At 43.0% G+C, this 25772-nt stretch overlaps 1 protein-coding gene across 1 annotated transcript in view; it reads left to right on the top strand.

The window, feature by feature from the left end:
- The first annotated feature begins 17901 nt into the window (after positions 1–17901).
- LOC124013867 (cGMP-specific 3',5'-cyclic phosphodiesterase-like) overlaps positions 17902–25772 on the top strand; it is a 78610-nt gene continuing 70739 nt past the window's right edge. Inside the window, exon 1 of the mRNA XM_046328419.1 lies at positions 17902–18138. Coding sequence (XP_046184375.1) covers positions 18041–18138 — 98 coding nt within the window. The 5' untranslated portion in view covers positions 17902–18040. The remainder of the gene's footprint in view (positions 18139–25772) is intronic.

The following is a 25772-nucleotide window of genomic DNA, read 5'->3' as shown; positions in this document are numbered from 1 at the left end:
TGTCATAAATCAGCATTGTAATTGGAATGTCTGACAAGCATCTTTCATTTTGAAACGGATGCATAGTCTATTTCAAAGCCAAATTCCTCTGGGATACAGATACTGGGGAAAAGGCCATTGTTAGAGCACATACTGTATTTTGGGTGGAAGGGAATCCATAGAAAGACACATCATTTATGTAGAAATACACATGTGATGTAATGAAAATAGAATGTGCTGTACGGACATAATAGAATTCCCTGAGGCAAGGCCGTCACAATTGTAACATGCACATCGTTGCCATGTTCACAAGATATTGTCACGTTGTATATTGAAAGGTGACGAGCGCAGGAATACGTAACAGAGGGTTTTATTTACTCCAGCCAATCAAAAGAGCGAGGTGTAAAACCTCTAAATAATACACGGAACGAGACCCGTAAAGAAAGTGCACAATTGGCATGCACAATGGGCATAGCGTCGTCCGGGTTAGGGAGGGTTTGGCCGGTAGGGATTTCCTTGTCTCAACCGCACCAGTGACTCCTGTGGCAGGCCGGGCGCAGTGTGCGCTAACCAAGGTTTGCGGTGTTTCCTCCGACACATTGGTACCTTCCGGGTTGGATGCGCGCATCGGAGGACGCATGACTTTCGACCTTCGTCTCTCCCGAGCCTTGGATACCACAAAATTGGGGAGAAAAGGGGGTAAAATTAAAAATAATAATAATAATATATTTTTTTAAAGTGCACAATAACACATAGCATGGAAGCCGATACAACAGAATAGGTGCTCTCAAGACCAACGGACATGGTAACAATAACCGACAAGGACGATGGGGAACAGAGGGCACATGCATAAATGACTAATCAGGGGGAATGGGAACCAGGTGTGCATGAGACAAGACAGTCCGGGGTTGGTGGTAATGAATCCTGTTCAGTGACACATAGAAGGCCAGTCACTAAAATATTTTCACTGAAGAGTAACATGATATCCTTTCAACCTGATATAATTAAGTAGGTTTTTTATACCCCGTATTTGTAGCCAGACTAAAAAAGTTTCTCTCACCAAACTCATTAGGGGTATGCAAGGTAAAATCAATTCTATAATAATAATATAATAATATAATAATAATAATAATATAATAATAATAATATAATATAATAATAATAATATAATAATAATATAATAATAATAATAATAATAATATATGCCATTTAGCAGACGCTTTTATCCAAAGCGACTTACAGTCATATGTGCATACATTCTACGTATGGGTGGTCCCGGGGATCGAACCCACTACCCTGGCGTTACAAGCGCCATGCTCTACCAACTGAGCTACAGAAGGACCAATTCTGTTTGGTCTGGATAATTTTTTAAAATCACTTTTCCACTTTTTTAGTCTGGGAACAGGGAACATTGGCAATGTACTGCTATTCAATACCTAGGTGTCAGATCGTGATCTTGTTCCCATTTTTTTCCCAAGTTTATTTTTCAGTTTCTTGTTGGAAAAGCCTTTCCAGTGGGCACAGACGTCAATTCCACATTGGTTCAACGTCATTTCATTGAAACGACGTGGAGATAACTTTTATTCAACCAGTGTGTGTCTAGTGGGTTGATGATGCTGTAGATTACGCTTATAATGAGGATGATGCTCTTCTTTATAGCAGTAAGTGAATTCCCCCAGCAATGATTTCACTTTAGTAATGTATTCCGTTTCTCCCGTACGCATGAGTCATTCTGAAGCGCCGTGACACACTGCAATGGGAGAAGAATTACATATTACTACAGCTGAAGGTGCAGGGCTACTGACAAATCCGGAACACTACACAGAGCTATTCTGCTTGGAACCTGCATATTCTGCAAAATGCTCATCATTAAGTTAAGAGGTGTGTGTGTGTGTGTGTGTGTGTGTGTGTGTGTGTGTGTGTGTGTGTGTGTGTGTGTGTGTGTGTGTGTGTGTGTGTGTGTGTGTGTGTGTGTGTGTGTGTGTGCGTGTGTGTGTGTGTGTGTGTGTGTGTGTGTGTGTGTGTGCGTGTGCGTGTGCGTGTGCGTGTGTGTGTGTGAGACACTGAAAGGCCATGCAAATGTATTCAAATTATTCTTGCAGAGTGGCTCCCACTTATAATTTATCCTCTAAGGAGGTGTTGCAGCATTTACAAAATCAGTCAAGAAAAACTTGTTTTTTCCCCTGGTCTGTTTTCCTAAACAGGCACACACACACACTTGCATGCACTCACAAGCACCCACCCACTCAGCCACCCACACGTAAACACACACATACATACACATGCACGCAGTGAAGCAGGCAGACACTCTTCAAATAGGTCAGAAGATAGTTAGAATGACCGTGCAATAACTCTTTCTCAGTTCAAAACCTTTGGAAAAAATAGGGTAAACTTCTCTCGCACCTTAATGTCATGGCTCAGAAGGAGAGAAAAAGACTGAGGCGAATCATGATTGATATTGCTCTGCAAATGGAAATGTGCTCTTTCAGAGTGAGTGTGCTTCCAGGGGCTCAGGAAATGTGCTCTTTCAGAGTGAGTGTGCTTCCAGCGGCTCAGGAAATGTGCTCTTTCAGAGTAAGTGTGCTTCCAGCGGCTCAGGAAATCACTGTTTGTTGTTGTTGTTTAGAACTACTTAGTGACCCCCCCCCAGTCTTCCACTGTAAAAACACAGTTCCATGGAACAGATGACAGTTTTACAACAGCAGGTACCGGGTTCTGGAAGAACATTGAAATAGACCAGGCCCCTCGGCTGCTTCACACAGACAGACAAGAGGCACTAGGTCATTTTTGTTCTGTTAGACAAAGCCTTCGCCTTGGACTGCAAACCTATTTTTTTCTCTTCCAATTTAATTTATTCCCAGTGCCCATGTGCTGATGTTCTACAGAGACGGTTCTGTGTTTTGTCAAATATGGAGAGGCAGCATAGACTAGCCATTACATCACAGACCCCTTCTAAATAAAGGTTAAGTCAAATAAAATAACTACTTTGCCTGTCTGCACATAAACTGACCTGCATGGAGAGAGGTACTCTAATCTTTCTGTACAGCACTTTGAGATATCAGCTGATGTACGAAGGGCTATATAAATAAATTTGATTTGATCTAAGCAGGTCCGGTATTTCTAAGGAGATACTTCTCACATTATTCAGCACGTGTATGTAATGCATGTCAGAGGGGTAGACCTGGTATGTACCTAGCTAACAACCCAACAACTCGAACCTAGGCCACCAGCACCAATAACGAACACCATAAACACTGTCCCAATAAGGGATTTCTCTAGGGCATTGCTTATCGGGCCAGTATAGTTAGGCCCTGTCCAGGATAAACTATTAACCCTCCTCCCTAGGCATTCGTGTAGATCTGAGATAGCTGGATAGGCGTAAGCAATAAGGTGAATGCACTTTGAAGTAAATCTCAGCTCTGTTAAAGGTACACTCAAGAAAAACTATTACTGATTATAGTGATTCAGGAGTGTCATTAAAACAGGTTAATATGCCAATGAATATTCGGAGAACGTGGCAAACATGTTCTGTGTATGACTGATGTGACGTTGATGGAATGTTCTGTGTATGACTGATGTGAAGTTGACGGAATGTTCTGTGTATGACTGATGTGACGTTGATGGAATGTTCTGTGTATGACTGATGGAATGTTCTGTGTATGACTGATGGAATGTTCTGTGTATGACTGATGTGACGTTGATGGAATGTTCTGTGTATGACTGATGGAATGTTCTGTGTATGACTGATGTGACGTTGATGGAATGTTCTGTGTATGACTGATGTGATGTTGATGGAATGTTCTGTGTATGACTGATGGAATGTTCTGTGTATGACTGATGTGACGTTGATGGAATGTTCTGTGTATGACTGATGGAATGTTCTGTGTATGACTGATGGAATGTTCTGTGTATGACTGATGTGATGTTGATGGAATGTTCTGTGTATGACTGATGGAATGTTCTGTGTATGACTGATGTGACGTTGATGGAATGTTCTGTGTATGACTGATGGAATGTTCTGTGTATGACTGATGGAATGTTCTGTGTATGACTGATGTGATGTTAATGGAATGTTCTGTGTATGACTGATGGAATGTTCTGTGTATGACTGATGGAATGTTCTGTGTATGACTGATGGAATGTTCTGTGTATGACTGATGTGATGTTGATGGAATGTTCTGTGTATGACTGATGTGAAGTTGATGGAATGTTCTGTGTATGACTGATGGAATGTTCTGTGTATGACTGATGGAATGTTCTGTGTATGACTGATGTGACGTTGATGGAATGTTCTGTGTATGACTGATGGAATGTTCTGTGTATGACTGATGTGACGTTGATGGAATGTTCAGTGTATGACTGATGTGACGTTGATGGAATGTTCTGTGTATGACTGATGGAATGTTCTGTGTATGACTGATGTGATGTTAATGGAATGTTCTGTGTATGACTGATGGAATGTTCTGTGTATGACTGATGGAATGTTCTGTGTATGACTGATGGAATGTTCTGTGTATGACTGATGTGACGTTGATGGAATGTTCTGTGTATGACTGATGGAATGTTCTGTGTATGACTGATGGAATTTTCTGTGTATGACTGATGTGACGTTGATGGAATGTTCTGTGTATGACTGATGGAATGTTCTGTGTATGACTGATGTGACGTTGATGGAATGTTCTGTGTATGACTGATGGAATGTTCTGTGTATGACTGATGTGACGTTGATGGAATGTTCTGTGTATGACTGATGGAATGTTCTGTGTATGACTGATGGAATGTTCTGTGTATGACTGATGTGACGTTGATGGAATGTTCTGTGTATGACTGAAGTGACGTTGATGGAATGTTCTGTGTATGACTGATGTGACGTTGATGGAATGTTCTGTGTATGACTGATGTGATGTTGATGGAATGTTCTGTGTATGACTGATGGAATGTTCTGTGTATGACTGATGTGATGTTGATGGAATGTTCTGTGTATGACTGATGGAATGTTCTGTGTATGACTGATGGAATGTTCTGTGTATGACTGATGGAATGTTCTGTGTATGACTGATGTGACGTTGATGGAATGTTCTGTGTATGACTGATGTGACGTTGGTGGAATGTTCTGTGTATGACTGATGTGATGTTGATGGAATGTTCTCCGAAACCTCAGAAAACTGGACGCAGGAATGTTCCTGCAACGTTCCCCCCAAAAATGTGTCTGGAACATGAATGTTGTAACCACATTCTAGATAACCACATTCTAGATAACCACATTCTAGATAAGTTCTTCTTGACATTAACGGAATGTTCTCCGAACTTTAACACCAAAACATGCGAAAAAGTTTATCCGAAGGTTTTCGCTAAAATAGATTGAATATTCCCCTAACTAAAGGAAAACTGGACACTACGTGTAACAGTGTAACGTTACATGTAACATTACGGGTAACAGTACAAAAACATTCTCTCTACCTAGATTTGTTAGCTGGGTAGCTGTGATATTTGAAGGGCCTTGCTATATGAAACATGACATTTTACAGAACAAAACATCCCACTGAGTTTACATACATGTAAACATAAGAAGCATATCAATAATTGTATGAGTTCTTTATTAAACATATTATAAACTGGGTGGTTCTAGTCCTGAATGCTGATTGGCTGAAAGCCATGGTACATCAGACCGTATACCACAGGGTATAACAAAACATTTATTTGTACCATTGTAATTACATTGGTAACCAGTTTATAATAGCAATAAGGCACCTCAGGGGTTGGTGGTATATACCACGGCTAAGGGCTGTATTCAGGCAACCCATGTTGCGTCGTGCATAAGAACAAATCTAATCAAATCAAACTTTGTCACATGCGCCGAAGTGTAGACCTTACTGTGAAAAGCTTACTTACAAGCCCTTAACCAACAGTGCAGTTCAAGAAGAGTTAAGAAATATTTAACAAATAAACTAAAGTAAAAAATAAAAAATAATAAAAAGTAACACATTGACATAACAATAACGAGGCTGTATACAGGGGTTACCAGTACCGAGTCAGTGTCCGGGGGTACAGGTTATGTCATTTGCACATGTAGGTAGAGGTGAAGTGACTAGGCAAAGATAATAAATCAGTGAGTAGCAGCAGTGTACAAAACAAATGGAGGGGGAGGGGTGTCAATGTAATAGTCCGGTGGCCATTTGATTAATTGTTCAGCAGTATTATGGCTAGAAGCTGTTAAGGAGCCTTTTGGTCCTAGACTTGGCACTCCGGTACCTCTTCCCATGAGGTAGCAGAGAAAACAGTCTATTACCACTGCTTTTAATCAGGGCAAGGTGACCGGAAACATGACCGAATACAAACAGTGTAACTATTCCCTCCGCAAGGCAATCAAACAAGCTAAGCGTCAGTATAGAGACAAAGTAGAATCTCAATTCAACGGCTCAGACAAAAGAGGTATGTGGCAGGGTCTACAGTCAATCACGGATTACAAAAAGAAAACCAGCCCAGTCACGGACCAGAATGTCTTGCTCCCAGGCAGACTAAATAACTTTTTTGCCCGCTTTGAGGACAATACAGTGCCACTGACATGGCCCGCAACTAAAACATGCGGACTCTCCTTCACTGCAGCCAACGTGAGGAAAACATTTAAACGTGTCAACCCTCGCAAGGCTACAGGCCCGGCGGCATCCTCAGCCGCGCCCTCAGAGCATGCGCAGACCGGCTGGCTGGTGTGTTTACGGACATATTCAATCAATCCCTATCCCAGTCTGTTGTTCCCACATGCTTCAAGAGGGCCACCATTGTTCCTGTTCCCGAGAAAGCTAAGGTAACTGAGCTAAACGACTACCGCCCCGTAGCACTCACTTCCGTCATCATCAAGTGCTTTGAGAGACTAGTCAAGGACCATATCACCTCCACCCTACCTGACACCCTAGACCCACTCCAATTTGGCCACGCACGCCTCCAACTCAATCATCAAGTTTGCGGACGACACAACAGTGGTAGGCTTGATTACCAACAACGACGAGACGGCCTACAGGGAGGAGGTGAGGGCCCTCGGAGTGTGATGTCAGGAAAATAACCTCACACTCAACGTCAACAAAACTAAGGAGATGATTGTGGACTTCAGGAGACAGCAGAGGGAACACCCCCCTATCCACATTGATGGAACAGTAGTGGAGAGGGTAGTAAGTTTTAAGTTCCTCGGCGTACACATCACAGACAAACTGAATTGGTCCACCCACACAGACAGCATCGTGAAGAAGGCGCAGCAGCGCCTCTTCAACCTCAGGAGGCTGAAGAAATTCAGCTTGTCACCAAAAGCACTCACAAACTTCTACAGATGCACAATCGAGAGCATCCTGGCGGGCTGTATCACCGCCTGGTACGGCAACTGCTCCGTCCACAACCGTAAGGCTCTCCAGAGGGTAGTGAGGTCTGCACAACGCATCACCGGGGGCAAACTACCTGCCCTCCAGGACACCTACATCACCCGATGTCACAGGAAGGACATAAAGATCATCAAGGACAACAACCACCCGAGCCACTGCCTGTTCACCCCGCTATCATCCAGAAGGCGAGGTCAGTACAGGTGCATCAAAGCTGGGACCAAGAGACTGAAAAACAGCTTCTATCTCAAGGCCATCAGACTGTTAAACAGCCACCACTAACATTGAGTGGCTGCTGCCAACACACTGACTCAACTCCAGCCACTTTAATAATGAGAATTGATGTAAAATGATGTAAAATATATCACTAGCCACTTTAAACAATGCTACCTAATATAATGTTTACATACCCTACATTATTCATCTCATATGTATATGTATATACTGTACTCTATATCATCTACTGCATCCTTATGTAATACATGTATCACTAGCCACTTTAAACTATGCCACTTTGTTTACATACTCATCTCATATGTATATACTGCACTCAATACCATCTATTGTATCTTGCCTATGCCGCTCTGTACCATCACTCACTCATATATCTTTATGTACATATTCTTTATCCCCTTACACTTGTGTCTATAAGGTAGTAGTTTTGGAATTGTTAGCTAGATTACTTGTTGGTTATTACTGCATTGTCGGAACTAGAAGCACAAGCATTTCACTACACTCGCATTAACATCTGCTAACCATGTGTATGTGACAAATAAAATTTGATTTGATTTGACTTGGGTGACTGGAGTCTCTGACAATTTTATGGGCTTTCCTCTGACACCGCCTATTATACAGGTCCTGGATTCCAGGAAGGTTGGCCCCAGTGATGTTCTGGGCCATACGCACTACCCTCTGTAGTGCCTTACGGTCAGATGTAGAGCAGTTTCCATACCAGGCAGTGATGTAACCCATCACGATGCTCTCGATGGTGCAGCTGTAGAACCTTTTGAGGATCTGGGGACCCATGACAAATCTTTTCAGACTTCTGAAGGGGGAATAGGTTTTGTCATGCCCTCTTCACAACTGTCTTGGTGTGTTTAGACAATTATAGTTCGTTGGTGATGTGGACACCAAGGAACTTCAAACTCTCGTCCCGCTCCACTACAGCCCCGTTGATGTTAATGGGGGCCTGTTCGGCCCGCCTTTTCCTGTAGTCCACGATCAGCTCATTTGTCTTGCTCACATTGAGGGAGAGGTTGTTGTCCTGGCACCACACCGCCAGTTCTCAGACCTCCTCCCTATAGGCTGTCTCTTTGTTGTCAGGCCTACCACTGTTGTGTCATCAGCAAACTTAATGATGGTGTTGGAGTTGTTTGGCCACGCAGTCGTGGGTGAACAGGGAGTACAGGAGGGGACTAATTACACACACCTGAGGGGCCCCCGTGTTGAAGATCAGCTTGGCAGACGTGTTGTTGACTCCCCTTACCACCAGGGCCCGGCCCATCAGGAAGTCCATGATCCAGTTACAGAGTGAGGTTTAGTCCCAGGGTCCTTGGCTTAGTGATGAGCTTCGTAGGCACTATGGTGTTGAACGCTGAGCTGTAGTCAATGAACAGCATTCTCACATAGGTGTTCCTTTTGTCCAGGTGGGAAAGTGCAGTGTGGAGTGTGATTGAGATTGCATCATCTGTGGATCTGTTGGTGCGGTATGCTAATTGGAGTGGGTCTAGGGTATCCGGGAGGATGCTGTTGATGTGAGCCATGACCAGCCTTTCAAAGGTCTTCATGGCTACCGACGTGAGTGCTGTGGGGCAGTAATAATTTAGGCAGGTTCCCTTCGCTTCCTTGGGCACAGGGACTATGGTGGTCTGCTTGAAACATGTTGGTATTACAGACTCAGTCACGGAGAGGGTGAAAATGTCAGTGAAGACACTTGCCAGTTGTTCCATGCATGCTTTGAGTACACGTCCTTGTAATCCATTTGGTTTTGTGAATGTTGACCTGTTTAAAGGTCTTGCTCACATCGGCTACCGAGAGCGTTATCACACAGTCATCCAGAACAGCTGGTGCTCTCGTGCATGCTTCCGTGTTGCTTGCCTCGAAGCAATCATAAAAGTAAATTAGCTCGTCTGGAAGGCTCGGGTCATTGGGCAGCTCGAGTCTGGGTTTTGCTTTGTAGTCCATGATAGTTTTTAAGCCCTGCCGCATCTGAGGTGCGTCAGAGCCGGTGTAGTAGGATTCAATCTTAATCCTGCATTGACACTTTGCTTGTTTGATGGTTCATCTGAGGGCATAGCAGAATTTCTTATAAGCGTTCGGAATAGTGTTCCGCTCCTCGAAAGCGGCAGGTCTTGCCTTTAGCTCGATGTGGATGTTGCCTGTAACCCATGGCTTCTGGTTGGGATATGTACGTACGGTCATTGTGAGGACGACGTAGTCAATGCACTTATTGATGAAGCCGATAACTGAGGTGGTATACTCCTCAATGCCATTGGATGAATCCCGGAACATATTCCAGTCAGTGCTAGCAAAACAGTCCTGTTGCATCCGCGTCATCTGACCACTTCCATATTGAGTGAGTCACGGGTACTTCCTGCTTTAATTTTTGCTTGTACGCAGGAACAAGGAGGAAAGAATTATGGTCAGATTTGCCAAATGGAGGGGAGCTTTGTATGTATCTTTGTGTGAGGAGTAAAGGTGGTCTAGAGTTTTTTTTCCTCTGGTTGCACATGTAAAAATTTGGTATAACTGATTTAAGTTTCCCGCATTAAAGTCCCCCGCCACTAGGAGCGCCACTTCTGGGTGAACATTTTCTTGTTTGCTTCTGGCCTTATAGAGTTGGTTGAGTGCGGTTTAAGTGCCAGCTTCAACTGTGGTGTTAAATAGACGGCTACGAATAATATAAATGAGAAATCTCTTGATAAGATAGTGTGATCTACAGCTTATCATAAGGTACTCTACTTCAGGCGAGCAATACCTTGAGACTTCTTTAATGTTAGAACAGCCCATAGCTGTGATATATTGGCCATATACCACACCTCCGCGGGCCTTATTGCTTAAATAGTATTTTCTAGACAATACATTTTGTCTGATTATGATAAAGACAACTTAAAAACATCTTTACAGTAAAGTGTGTCAGTGTTTTTACACTGAGGTATATTTGAGTCGCCATTTAGAACAAGAGAATCTAGGCATTCTTTACCGACTGTGTCACTGTTGTGCAGGTGAAGGAGGACCCAAACGCGACTTAACAGAAACAGAGTTTATTAATGCTCAAAACCGAATAACTGAAATCCTCTAGATAGTAGAGGGGAAAACAACTGGAGAAGCGGCCACAGACTGCAGGTCGCCGGGTAGGCGCAGGCCGTAGTCAACTGAGACACCTGCTCACACGCAGCGTCTGAAGAAGGCACAAAACACGACAGGACAGGGTGATACACAATCACGGCAAAAAACACGACAGGACAGGGCGAAACGCAATTACAGCATGGAATACAAAACAAGGAACCGATGGAACAGGAACGGATCACAAAGGAATAAATAGGGAGTCTAATCAGGGGAAAGGATCGGGAACAGGTGTGGGAAGACTAAATGATGATTAGGGGAATAGGAACAGCTGGGAGCAGGAACGGAACGACAGAGAGAAGAGAGAGCGAGAGAGTGAGAGAGGGAGGGGGAGAGAGAGGGATAGGAGGGAAAGAACCAAATAAGACCAGCAGAGGGAAACGAATAGCATGGGGAGCACAGGGACAAGACATGATAATAAATGACAAACATGACAGTACCCCCCCACTCACCGAGCGCCTCCTGGCGCTCTCGAGGAGGAACACTGGCAGCAACGGAGGAAATCATAGATCAAACGGTCCAGCACGTCCCGAGAAAGAACCCAACTCCTCTCCTCAGGACCGTAACGAAAAACGATAAAAAGGGAAACTAGGGTACTACTCTAAAAAAAAAATGAGAACTAGGGACAGACTGAGACACAGCAAGGGCAGGGACAAGAACAGGAGAGATGCGATGGCAGGGAACAGACTGAGACCCAGCAAGACCAGGAGCAGAAGCAGAAAAAAATTACCAGACTTCTTCTGCGCGCAGTCTGAACACGCAGCCACGAAACGGCGCGTGTCACGCTCCTGAGTCGGCCACCAAAAGCGCTGGCGAATAGACGCAAGAGTGCCTCGAACACCGGGATGACCAGCTAACTTGGCAGAGTGAGCCCACTGAAGAACAGCCAGACGAGTGGAAACAGGAACGAAAAGGAGGTTACTAGGACAAGCGCGCGGCGACGCAGTGTGCGTGAGTGCTTGCTTAACCTGTCTTTCAATTCCCCAGACTGTCAACCCGACAACACGCCCATAAGGAAGAATCCCCTCGGGATCAGTAGAAGCCACAGAAGAACTAAACAGACGGGATAAGGCATCAGGCTTGGTGTTCTTGCTACCCGGACGGTAAGAAATCACAAACTCGAAACGAGCGAAAAACAACGCCCAACGAGCTTGACGGGCATTAAGTCGTTTGGCAGAACGGATGTACTCAAGGTTCTTATGGTCTGTCCAAACGACAAAAGGAACGGTCGCCCCTCCAACCACTGTCGCCATTCGCCTAGGGCTAAGCGGATGGCGAGCAGTTCACGGTTACCCACATCATAGTTGCGCTCAGATGGCGACAGGCGATGAGAAAAATAAGCGCACGGATGAACCTTATCGTCAGACTGGAAGCGCTGGGATAGGATGGCTCCCACGCCTACCTCTGAAGGCGTCAACCTCGACAATGAATTGTCTAGTGACGTCAGGAGTAACGAGGATAGGAGCGGACGTAAAACGTTCTTTTAGAAGATCAAAAGCTCCCTGGGCGGAACCGGACCACTTAAAACACGTCTTAACAGAAGTAAGAGCTGTGAGAGGGGCAGCAACTTGACCGAAATTACGAATGAAACGCCGATAGAAATTAGCGAAACCTAAAAAGCGCTGCAACTCGACACGTGACCTTGGAACGGGCCAATCACTGACAGCTTGGACCTTAGCGGAATCCATCTGAATGCCTTCAGCGGAAATAACGGAACCGAGAAAAGTAACGGAGGAGACATGAAAAGAGCACTTCTCAGCCTTTACGTAGAGACAATTCTCTAAAAGGCGCTGTAGAACACGTCGAACGTGCTGAACATGAATCTCGAGTGACGGAGAAAAAATCAGGATATCGTCAAGATAGACAAAAACAAAAATGTTCAGCATGTCTCTCAGAACATCATTAACTAATGCCTGAAAAACAGCTGGCGCATTGGCGAGACCGAACGGCAGAACCCGGTACTCAAAATGCCCTAACGGAGTGTTAAACGCCGTTTTCCACTCGTCCCCCTCTCTGATGCGCACGAGATGGTAAGCGTTACGAAGGTCCAACTTAGTAAAGCACCTGGCTCCCTGCAGAATCTCGAAGGCTGATGACATAAGGGGAAGCGGATAACGATTCTTAACCGTTATGTCATTCAGCCTCGATAATCCACGCAGGGGCGCAGAGTACCGTCCTTCTTTTTAACAAAAAAGAACCCCGCCCCGGCCGGAGAAGAAGAGGGCACAACGGTACCGGCGTCAAGAGACACAGACAAATAATCCTCGAGAGCCTTACGTTCGGGAGCCGACAGAGAGTATAGTCTACCTCGAGGAGGAGTGGTCCCCGGAAGGAGATCAATACTACAATCATACGACCGGTGAGGAGGAAGGGAGTTGGCTCGGGACCGACTGAAGACCGTGCGCAGATCATGATATTCCTCCGGCACTCCTGTCAAATCACCAGGTTCCTCCTGAGAAGTAGGAACAGAAGAAACGGGAGGGATGGCAGACATTAAACACTTCACATGACAAGAAACGTTCCAGGATAGGATAGAATTACTAGACCAATTAATAGAAGGATTATGACATACTAGCCAGGGATGACCCAAAACAACAGGTGTAAACGGTGAATGGAAAATCAAAAAGAAATAGTCTCACTGTGGTTACCAGATACTGTGAGAGTTAACGGTAGTGTCTCAAATTTGATACAGGGAAGATGACTACCATCTAAGGCAAACATGGGCGTAGGCCTGTCTAACGGTCTGAAAGGAATGTTATGTTTCCGAACCCATGCTTCGTCCATGAAACAACCCTCAGCCCCAGAGTCAATCAAAGCACTGCATGTAGCACCCGAACCGGTCCAGCGTAGATGGACCGACATAGTAGTACAAGATCTAGATGAAGGGACCTGAGTAGTAGCGCTCACCAGTAGCCCTCCGCTTACTGATGGACTCTGGCCTCTTACTGGACATGAATTAACAAAATGTCCAGCAACTCCGCAGTAGAGGCACAGGCGGTTGGTGATCCTCCGTTCCCTCTCCTTATTCGAGATGCGAATCCCTCCCAGCTGCATGGGCTCAGTCTCAAAGCCAGAGGAGGGAGATGGTTGCGATGCGGAGCAGGGAAACACCGTTGATGCGAGCTCTCTTCCACGAGCCCGGTGACGAAGATCTACCCGTCGTTCTATGCGGATGGCGAGAGCAATCAAAGAATCCACATCTGATGGAACCTCCCGGGAGAGAATCTCATCCTTAACCACTGCGTGGAGTCCCTCCAGAAAACGAGCGAGCAGCGCCGGCTCGTTCCACTCACTAGAGGCAGCAAGAGTGCGAAACTCAATGGAATAATCCGTTATGGACCGTTCACCTTGGCATAAGGAAGCCAGGGCCCTAGAAGCCTCCCCACCAAAAACTGAACGGTCAAAAACCCGAATCATCTCCTCTTTAAAGTTCTGGAATTTGTTAGAGCAATCAGCCCTTGCCTCCCAGATAGCTGTGCCCCATTCTCGAGCCCGGCCAGTAAGGAGTGAAATGACGTAAGCAACCCGAGCTCTCTCTCTAGAGTATGTGTTGGGTTGGAGAGAGAACACAATCTCACACTGCGTGAGAAAGGAGCGGCACTCAGTGGGCTGCCCGGAGTAGCAAGGTGGGTTATTAACCCTAGGTTCTGGAGGCTCGGCAGGCCAGGAAGTAACAGGTGGCACGAGACGTAGACTCTGGAACTGTCCAGAGAGGTCGGAAACCTGAGCAGCCAGGTTTTCCACGGCCTGGCGAGCAGCAGACAATTCCTGCTCGTGTCTGCCGAGCATGGCTCCTTGGATCTTGACGGCAGTGTAACGAGCGTCTGAAGTCGCTGGGTCCATTCTTTGATCGGTTCCTTCTGTTGTGCAGGTGAAGGAGGACCCAAACGCGACTTAACAGAAACAGAGTTTATTAATGCTCAAAACCGAATAACTGAAATCCTCTAGATAGTAGAGGGGAAAACAACTGGAGAAGCGGCCACAGACTGCAGGTCGCTTCGGGTAGGCGCAGGCCGTAGTCAACTGAGACACCTGCTCACACGCAGCGTCTGAAGAAGGCACAAAACACGACAGGACAGGGTGATACACAATCACGGCAAAAAACACGACAGGACAGGGCGAAACGCAATTACAGCATGGAATACAAAACAAGGAACCGATGGAACAGGAACGGATCACAAAGGAATAAATAGGGAGTCTAATCAGGGGAAAGGATCGGGAACAGGTGTGGGAAGACTAAATGATGATTAGGGGAATAGGAACAGCTGGGAGCAGGAACGGAACGACAGAGAGAAGAGAGAGCGAGAGAGTGAGAGAGGGAGGGGGAGAGAGAGGGATAGGAGGGAAAGAACCAAATAAGACCAGCAGAGGGAAACGAATAGCATGGGGAGCACAGGGACAAGACATGATAATAAATGACAAACATGACAGTCACAGCCATAAAGTAAAGCCCCTCGATGTTTCAGACACATGTTTATGTGTGTGTGTGTGTGAGAGAGAGAGTGAGAGTGAGAGTGAGAGAGACAAACAGTGTATAAACTGTTTATGCATTAGATTGTGCTAACCCATGCTACTGCCCATCGTGGTTAAGAAGTAGGATTGTTTTGCCTTGACAGCAGTGTGTGTGGTGCACTGCAGTCAGCATGGCTTTCATGATGGGAATGTACTGCGTGTGGAAAGTTTTACCCCAGTGTGGTTATCTCTCAGAGTACAACTGAAGGCCACATTTACAATAGTGTGAGTGCTATTTACGCTAGAGCAGGGAATTATATGGTGGAGAGGGCTGTGTTGTTTGACTTAGAGGCTGTGCCAGCACAGTCCAACTTCTCCTTGTTTATGTTCGTTTGTTTAACCTTTATTTAACTAGGTTAAGAACACATTCTTATTTACAATGACGGCCAACACTGGACAAACCTGGACGACGCTGGGCCAATTGTGCGCCGCCCTATGGGACTCCCAATCACGGCCAGTTGTGACACAACCTTGTCTGCTGAGTGATTACACAAGGACACAGGGTCCCCGTGGAGGACATACACACACAATAATGAACACACACAAGTGTGCACGCCCACACACACACACACATGCACACACACACACACACACCTGTACATGCACACACGCCTATACACCCACACACACCTATACACTCCCACACACACCTATACATGCACACACACACACACCTGTACATGCACACACACACCTATACATGCACACACACACACCTATACATGCACACACACACACACACCTGTACATGCACACACACTCATATAAACTTCCGCCACTACTGCAACCAGACTCCAGGCTTTCAAGTATGCTTTAATGGTCTCTCCAGCTGAGTAAAGAATCTTTAACGCATCAACCCACAATGTAAACTTGTGTTCTGCTTTCTAGAAAGACTGAGACCTGACATGTCCAGTCTTGACCAGCTCAGGTTGAAACCCACTGTGTGTGTGTGTGTGTGTGTGTGTGTGTGTGTGTGTGTGTGTGTGTGTGTGTGTGTGTGTGTGTGTGTGTGTGTGTGTGTGCGTGCGAGCGCGCATGTGTGCGTGCGTGTGGATGTGTTTAACTATTCTTGTGGGGACCAGCACATGATGAGTAAACGACCAAAAATGTCACCACCTGGGAAGATTTTGTTAGTCCACACAAGGTCAAATGCTATTTCTAGGGAGTTTAGGGTTAAGGTTAGAATTACTGTTTAGGGTTAGGAGCTAGGGTTACTTTTAGGGTCAGGAGCTAAGGTTTCGGGTTAGGGTTCAGGTTAGGTTTTTGGATTAAGGCTAGGGTAACGGTAAGAGTACCGGTTAGGGTTAGGGTTAGTGTGTGGGTGTGGGTGCATATGCATCCATGTTGATAGACTAGAAGCCTTAAGAGGCTTAATATACTGCACTGTCCAGATTCTCTAGTAGGAAGCCAGGGAGCTCCCATATGCCTGAGGGCAGGTCCTGTGTCCTCAGGGGGAAAAGAGAAACCATCTGTTGGGTAAGATAACACCACAGTAACAGCAGGGTCCCACCAGACACACAGGATCTAGAGTGTCTGGGGCAAGGCAATGGATTGTCCATTACTATTTGTCAAATAGGGGGGGGGGGGGTTAATGGAGTATGTTTCAGTGATTGAGGGATTGTGACTTGGTGGTCCATATCCATGAAGCGTCTCAGAGTAACAGTGCCATGCTGTGAAGCTTTATGACTACAGACCCAGCAACTTTGAATAGGAAAGAAACTAGAAGATAACCAGCGGTGTCACGCCTTGGTCATTGTATGTTGTGTTTTTGTTATATGTTTGGGTAGGCCAGGGTGTGACATGGGTTTATATGTTGTTTTTCGTATTGGGGTTTGTAGTATTTGGGATCGCGGCTAATTAGGGGTGTTGTATAGGCTTGGCTGCCTGAGGCGATTCTCAATTGGAGTCAGGTGCTTATTCGTTGTCTCTGATTGGGAACCGTATTTAGGCAGCCTGAGTTTCGCTTTGTATTTTGTGGGTGTTTGTACCTGTCTCTGTGTTAGTAGTCACCAGATAGGCTGTAATTAGTTTCACGTTTCGTTTGTTGTTTTCATATTTCAGTTATTTCATGTACCGTTTTCATTCATTAAAGTCATGAGTAACCTACACGCTGCATTTCGGTCTGACTCTCTTCTTACAACAGACGAACGTCGTCGTTACAAGCGGTCGATTCACACTCTGCATTCCCTCAAAGTAAAATGCGTCCTTGTCGGTGATATTGACTGATGTTCCCTTGTATCACCAAAACCCAATCACACACACGTGCCCCATCTGAGGCAAGTCAAGTTCATTGGAGTGTACGGAAGGAGCCGTAGCTCGTGTTGTATGTTAAATAGTCCCATGTATTCATGAGAACAATCAAACATGAAAATGTGAATCTATTTGAATGACAATTATGCCTAAATTATGTTCAGCTGACTTCTGGAGCACCTGAGAATTACTTAACTCACAAATGTGAAAAATATCTGCCATGCTGGATATGCAAAAAAATATTATTGCCATTTATTACCCTTGAGGTAAGCCCATATCTACTTTTCTGTCAAATACGCAGACCAGACCCCCAAAAAATGCATTGCTTTTCCATGCTAGAATATAGCATGGAAAATATAGTTCATTTAGAATTTAGAGAGAGAGACTAGGAGGGGTGCGATGTTGCTGCACAAAGGCAATTCAAGTCTTGCCGAAGTCTACCCACACGCGCTCACAATGTAGGAAGCGCTCTCTGAAAACAGAAGACTACTACCACACACACTGCTTACCAGTGACTGATATTATTTGCTTCCATCTTCGGAGTGTTGATGGTAATCTGATTAATTGGGGGGATTTGGGTTTTGAGCATGGAGGGCTGCTATCCCCCAGAAAGTGAAAGGATGGAAGCGTGGCTTGATGACCATTTGGAGTTCGCTCATTCCTACGTTGTCAGGAAGGCTACAAGGTAAGCGCGGGGAGAGACTGAAGTCGTAAAAGTGATTAATTGTATTTACGAAACAGGGATAGCTCTGTTTACGACACATCATCGCCGTGCATTCTATTTTAAGCAATTCGGGCGATAATTAATGTGTCCCGTGCATTGAAAGGCACTGGCAGCCTATTTTACTTTCGTGGGTTGTTTGTTTCAACGTAAAATAACATGCTAGCCTACTGTACAAGGTTGGAGAGTTTAACTGCGATATGACACGCTATATTGTAGCCTTTTATGGTATTACGCGCAATGTCCAGCTGTATCCAGCGTCTCTCCACGGCAATTTATTGACATTTATTAATGCGCCGCACAATCGTCTTTACAATCAGTAACCATTCACCAAAATAGCAAGATAATTCAGAGCAGAAGTTAAACCATTAACCTTTATTGGGGTGATTCCTTTCCATTGTGTTCCAAACGCGCACCGTGAATTAAAAGTTATCCAAAATGCGTTTTGTTATTGGGTCGTTCCACCTCAAAAAGCACAACCCATCGAGCATAGACGTCAATTCAACATCTATTCCACATTCAATGTAATTTAATTGAAATTATGTGGAAACAACGTTGATTCAGCCAGTGTGTGCCTAGTGGGAAGAAGGACAATTTTCGACACCCATCATCTCAGATTGTTCTGAAACCGTTTCGGTAGTTAGTAAGAGATATGATTAGCATTCCTGAAACATTATTAGGTTAAAATATTATTTGATCTCTGATAAATTAAGCTAATTGATAAGCTAAGCACCTAAACTGGCCATTTTAATTTATAGGATTCAGATAATATTCAATAAATATAGTAACCAACATCTGATTTGGACCAAACTTCTTCCTTCCAATGAGTAAAACATGAAGGAATATTTGTGTTGTTGTCAAATGCCACCCACCCCATGCCAATCCTCCTCAACAACCAGCGTACAGTATCAGTTATTTATGTTTGACAAGTAATATGAAGCTTCGGTTTGGATTATTGCTTCCCCATACCATGTAATGTAATCCCTGTGAATCTGTAGATTTGTTTTCATCCCCTGTTCTCCTGGATTATTGCTTCCCCATACCATGTAATGTAATCCCTGTGAATCTGTAGATTTGTTTTCATCCCCTGTTCTCCTGGATTATTGCTTCCCCATACCATGTAATGTAATCCCTGTGAATCTGTAGATTTGTTTTCATCCCCTGTTCTCCTGGATTATTGCTTCCCCCCATACCATGTAATGTAATCACCTGTGAATCTGTAGATTTGTTCTCATCCCCTGTTCTCCTGGATTATTGCTTCCCCATACCATGTAATGTAATCCCTGTGAATCTGTATGTCTTGTTAATTATTACATTTGTTTTCATCCCCTGTTCTCCTGGATTATTGCTTCCCCATACCATGTAATGTAATCCCTGTGAATCTGTAGATTTGTTTTCATCCCCTGTTCACCTGGATTATTGCTTCCCCATACCATGTAATGTAATCCCTGTGAATCTGTAGATTTGTTTTCATCCCCTGTTCTCCTGGATTATTGCTTCCCCATACCATGTAATGTAATCCCTGTGAATCTGTAGATTTGTTTTCATCCCATGTTCTCCTGGATTATTGCTTCCCCATACCATGTAATGTAATCCCTGTGAATCTGTAGATTTGTTCTCATCCCCTGTTCTCCTGGATTATTGCTTCCCTATACCATGTAATGTAATCCCTGTGAATCTGTAGATTTGTTTTCATACCCTGTTCTCCTGGATTATTGCTTCCCTATACCATGTAATGTAATCCCTGTGAATCTGTAGATTTGTTTTCATCCCCTGTTCTCCTGGATTATTGCTTCCCCATACCATGTAATGTAATCCCTGTGAATCTGTAGATTTGTTTTCATCCCCTGTTCTCCTGGATTATTGCTTCCCCATACAATGTAATGTAATCCCTGTGAATCTGTAGATTTGTTTTCATCCCCTGTTCTCCTGGATTATTGCTTCCCATACCATGTAATGTAATCCATGTGAATCTGTAGATTTGTTTTCATCCCCTGTTCTCCTGGATTATTGCTTCCCCATACCATGTAATGTAATCCCTGTGAATCTGTAGATTTGTTTTCATCCCCTGTTCTCCTGGATTATTGCTTCCCCATACCATGTAATGTAATCCCTGTGAATCTGTAGATTTGTTTTCATCCCCTGTTCAGTGAAATGAATCCTTGAAATCGCTTGCATTATTTACCGTAAAATATTTTGGAAGTACCTGGTTTTGACCACTAGATGCTGCTACTGCCACCACACTCTTTTTTAAATCCATTTTGCTGGTCTCTTGTTTATTAAATATATCACAAACTTTAATTTGCAACTTTGGTTAGAAAACCAATAGATTTGGCTCATGAAAACAAATTGTGTCGTCATTCTCACAATTCCTCCATGAAAGCAATGCAGTTTGTCCTTCTCTTATCAACCTAATGTTTCAACCCAACTCTCCTTGAATAGTTCAAGTGGCAACTCTGTGGAGGGCTATCCCTATGGTGCAATTCTCATATGAAGACTTCTCTGTGGAGGGCTATCCCTATGGTGCAATTCTCATATGAAGACTTCTCTGTGGAGGGCTATCCCTATGGTGCAATTCTCATATGAAGACTTCTCTGTGGAGGGCTATCTGTATGGTGCAATTCTCATATGAAGACGTCTCTGTGGAGGGCTATCCCTATGGTGCAATTCTCATATGAAGACTTCTCTGTGGAGGGCTATCCCTATGGTGCAATTCTCATATGAAGACTTCTCTATGGAGGGCTATCCTTATGGTGCAATTCTCATATGAAGACTTCTCCCAAAGACCCAAAACACTGATGGAGAAATTAACTAGGGATTCAAATGTTTTGACAACACTAAAAGAATTCAATACCATCGAAAAACACTATATAATATATGTTTGGGACTTTTACCTTTATTTAACTAGGCAAGTCAGTTAAGAACAAATTCTTATTTTCAATGACAGCCTAGGAACAGTGGGTTAAACTCCTTGTTCAGGGGCAGAATGACAGATTTTTACTTTGTCAGCTCGGGGATTCAATCTTGCAAACTTTTGGTTACTAGTCCAACACTCTAACCACTAGGCTACCTGTCACACCATTGAAGACCATTAGAGACCATAACATTGAAACCATTAATTCACCAGGAATGGTCTAATAGTTTTATAATAATAATAAAAATAAACCACACAATTATTATTTTTTCTTCTCCCCACTTTCGATCTTGTCTCATCGCCTCAACTCTCCAACGGGCTCGGGAGGTGAAGGTCGAGTCATGCGTCCTCCAAAACATGACCCGCTTCTTAATTAACACCCACCCGCTTAACCCGGAAGCCAGCCGAACCAATGTGTCGGAGGAAACACTGTTCACCCGACAACCAAGGTCAGCCTGCAGGCACCCGGCTGGCCACAAGGAGTCGCTAGAGCACGATGAGCCAAGTACATTTCTCCCAAATAATGTTTCAGGAATGCCAATCTTGCCTGTTTCAAACTATAGAAACGATCTCAGAACAGTCTGAGATGGAGGGTGACATGGAACAAATCTATTTTAAGAGTTTTGGAATAGATACTATTGAAATGATTCATTGTTTTATCTTTATTATAATATAAAGGGGTTATTACATGTTTTGAAATATTGCAGTGCCTCGTGTTACTGTAATTTACTCAGATTACGAAACCTAGAAGGACAATTTGTTGAAAAATATTAATAACATAATTTCATAAATTAATAAACACACCGTGTTTTTAAATGACAAAAATCCAGTGTTTCTATGTCAAACTGTTTTGTTACATTTCAGTCTTCTGTGATGTATATAAAGTGTAATATTAGGATGCAAAGTCAAAATGTAATACATTTCAACTCTATATCTGACATGGTACAGGTTTCTTCTTGTGTGTGAGGGTTTTATACTTTTGTTTCAAAGTAGATTTGTTTCAGACGACCAATAAATACTGTGTGAGCCTGATTTAGCCCATTGCAGTAAAATGTTACTGAGGTGCTGACCTGTTGCACCCTCAACAACCACTGTCATTATTATTATTTGACCCTGCTGGTCATCTATGAACATTTTAACATCTTGGCCATGTTCTGTTATAATCTCCACCTGGCACAGCCAGAAGAGGACTGGCCACCCCTCAGAGCCGGGTTCCTCTCTAGGTTTCTTCCTAGGTTCTGGCCTTTCTAGGGAGTTTTTCCTAGCCACCGTGCTTCTACACCTGCATTGCTTGCTGTTTGGGGTTTTAGGCTGGGTTTCTGTACAGCACTTTGTGACATCAGCCGATGTAAGAAGGGCTTTATAAATACATTTGATTGATTAATGACATAAAGTCAGTAATCAGTCATTATTTACAATATTTTATCTCACAGGAGCACACTATAAATTCCTGGGTAAGATTCAGGTAAATAGTCTAGTGGTTAAGAGCGTTGGGCCAGTAACCAAACGGTTGCTGATTCTAATCCCTGAGCCAAAGTATGTCGATGTGCCCTTAATAAGCAAGGCACTTAACCCTAATTGGATAAGAGTGTCTGCTAAATTACTCAAATATAATGCCAGTAGCAAACCAGCAGCCTTACTGTCATCCTGGATATATTCTGGGCATATAGTGAGGGACGTACTTTGGAACCACAACTATCAGTCCTAGTTTTTCATAGGGGAGTAGGTTATGACTTATAAAGGGCACAGGTGGCCGGGGGAACCTTCATTGGAGAGGACGGGCTCAAAGTAATGGCTGGAACGGAACGAATGGAATGGCATCGAACACATCAAACACCTGGTATTCCAATGTGCTTGATACCATTCTATTGACCACCGATCCAGCCATTACTATGAGCCTTCATCCCCTCAGCAGCCTCCAGTGATTTAGGGCTACTTATTTGCATTCAAGTCTAGCCAGAATAAGTGTGCCTGTCATTGTTTATTTTACATTTCATTTGTATAATTTACATGTACATTTCAGGCCCGTGAAAAGGTCAGACATATTTCGCAGACAAAAGAAAGTGGAGAGATGTATTATTTCGTGTATCCACAGTATTTTCCGCTTCCTAATTCCTAACCACACCTTGTAAGAAAACATTATTTGATTGGCACTTCAACAAATGAGAAGATGAGATGCTTTGGGGCTGAAATTCAGATCTCTGACAGCTATTGATTTAGCAGTAAGGACACGTTAGGGCTGCTCTATATGGGATTGTCACTAGGGGGTCACATACACACTCTCGCACACACACACATAACACACACACATTTTGCCATATCTTATGCAAAATGTGTGTGGCTAGACGTGAATGCAAATAATGCAAATAAGATAGCATTCCGCTCCCATTGGCTTGCCATTTCATAGGGTCGTTAGGGTTCAGTTTTATGTGCCTGGCAGGCAGACTAATCTACAGGTACATTTTGTGGCAAATGCATTTGACAGCCACAGAGTTTTTTTTGGAAGATTTCAGTAGGGCTGTTCAGGTGCAGTAGGTCTTTGACAAAAATTAACCCGGGAACCTTGTGGTTAACACCTTGTGTTTTTGAATGCTGGCACTATGCGGTCATGTTCTACTAATACTGCTCAACATAATTCATTTGTGAGTTACTGTTTGAGAAGGAATGTGTGTGTGTTGTGTGTGTTTGGGTGTGTTTGGGTGTGTGTCAGAATCCTGCAGTAAAAAAAAATGGATGTCCAATAATGACTTACAATGTCTTATTGATGTTGGTTAATGTTGGTTAATGTCCTGTTAATGTTGGTTAATGTCCTGTTAATGTTGGTTAATGTCTTGTTAATGTTGGTTAATGTCTTGTTAATGTTGGTTAATGTCTTGTTAATGTTGGTTAATGTCTTGTTAATGTCCTGTTAATGTCCTGTTAATGTATTGTTAATGTCCTGTTAATGTTGGTTAATGTCCTGTTAATGTTGGTTAATGTCCTGTTAATGTTGGTTAATGTCCTGTTAATGTTGGTTAATGTCCTGTTAATGTTGGTTAATGTCTTGTTATTGTTGGTTAATGTCTTGTTAATGTGGTTAATGTTAATGTAATGTTAATGTTGGTTAATGTCTTGTTAATGTTGGTTAATGTCCTGTTAATGTTGGTTAATGTCCTGTTAATGTCTTGGTAATGTTGGTTAATGTCTTGTTAATGTTGGTTAATGTCCTGTTAATGTTGGTTAATGTCCTGTTAATGTTGGTTAATGTCTTGTTAATGTTGGTTAATGTCTTGTTAATGTTGGTTAATGTCCTGTTAATGTTGGTTAATGTCTTGTTAATGTTGGTTAATGTCTTGTTAATGTTGGTTAATGTCTTGTTAATGTTGGTTAATGTCCTGTTAATGTTGGTTAATGTCTTGTTAATGTTGGTTAATGTCTGTTAATGTTGGTTTGTTAATGTTGGTTAATGTGTTAATGTTGGTTAATGTTGTTAATGTTGGTTAATGTCCTGTTAATGTTGGTTAATGTCTTGTTAATGTTGGTTAATGTCTTGTTAATGTTGGTTAATGTCCTGTTAATGTTGGTTAATGTCTTGTTAATGTTGGTTAATGTCTTGTTAATGTTGGTTAATGTCCTTGTTAATGTTGGTTAATGTCTTGTTAATGTTGGTTAATGTCTTGTTAATGTTGGTTAATGTCCTGTTAATGTTGGTTAATGTCTTGTTAATGTTGGTTAATGTCCTGTTAATGTTGGTTAATGTCTTGTTAATGTTGGTTAATGTCCTTGTTAATGTTGGTTAATGTTGTTAATGTTGGTTAATGTTAATGTTGGTTAATGTCCTGTTAATGTTGGTTAATGTCCTTGTTAATGTTGGTTAATGTCTTGTTAATGTTGGTTAATGGTTAATGTCCTGTTAATGTTGGTTAATGTTGTTAATGTTGGTTAATGTCTTGTTAATGTTGGTTAATGTCCTGTTAATGTTGGTTAATGTCTGTTTGTTAATGTTGGTTAATGTCTTGTTAATGTTGGTTAATGTCCTGTTAATGTTGGTTAATGTCTTGTTAATGTTGGTTAATGTCTTGTTAATGTTGGTTAATGTCTTGTTAATGTTGGTTAATGTCCTGTTAATGTTGGTTAATGTCTGTTAATGTTGGTTAATGTCTGTTAATGTTGGTTAATGTCTTGTTAATGTTGGTTAATGTCCTTGTTAATGTTGTTAATGTCTTGTTAATGTTGGTTAATGTCTTGTTAATGTTGGTTAATGTCCTGTTAATGTCCTGTTAATGTAATGTCTTGTTAATGTTGGTTAATGTTGTTAATGTCCTGTTAATGTCCTGTTAATGTTGGTTAATGTCCTGTTAATGTTGGTTAATGTCTTGTTAATGTTGGTTAATGTCTTGTTAATGTTGGTTAATGTCTTGTTAATGTTGGTTAATGTCCTGTTAATGTTGGTTAATGTCTTGTTAATGTTGTTAATGTTGGTTAATGTCCTGTTAATGTTGGTTAATGTCTTGTTAATGTTGGTTAATGTCTTGTTAATGTTGGTTAATGTCCTGTTAATGTTGGTTAATGTCTTGTTAATGTTGGTTAATGTCTTGTTAATGTTGGTTAATGTTGTTTAATGTCTTGTTAATGTTGGTTAATGTCTTGTTAATGTTGGTTAATGTCCTGTTAATGTTGGTTAATGTCTTGTTAATGTTGGTTA

The sequence above is a fragment of the Oncorhynchus gorbuscha genome, linkage group LG25 (genome assembly GCF_021184085.1).
Source record: "Oncorhynchus gorbuscha isolate QuinsamMale2020 ecotype Even-year linkage group LG25, OgorEven_v1.0, whole genome shotgun sequence".
NCBI classification, from domain to species: Eukaryota; Metazoa; Chordata; class Actinopteri; order Salmoniformes; family Salmonidae; genus Oncorhynchus; species Oncorhynchus gorbuscha.
This window is presented reverse-complemented; position numbering and strand designations above follow the sequence as displayed.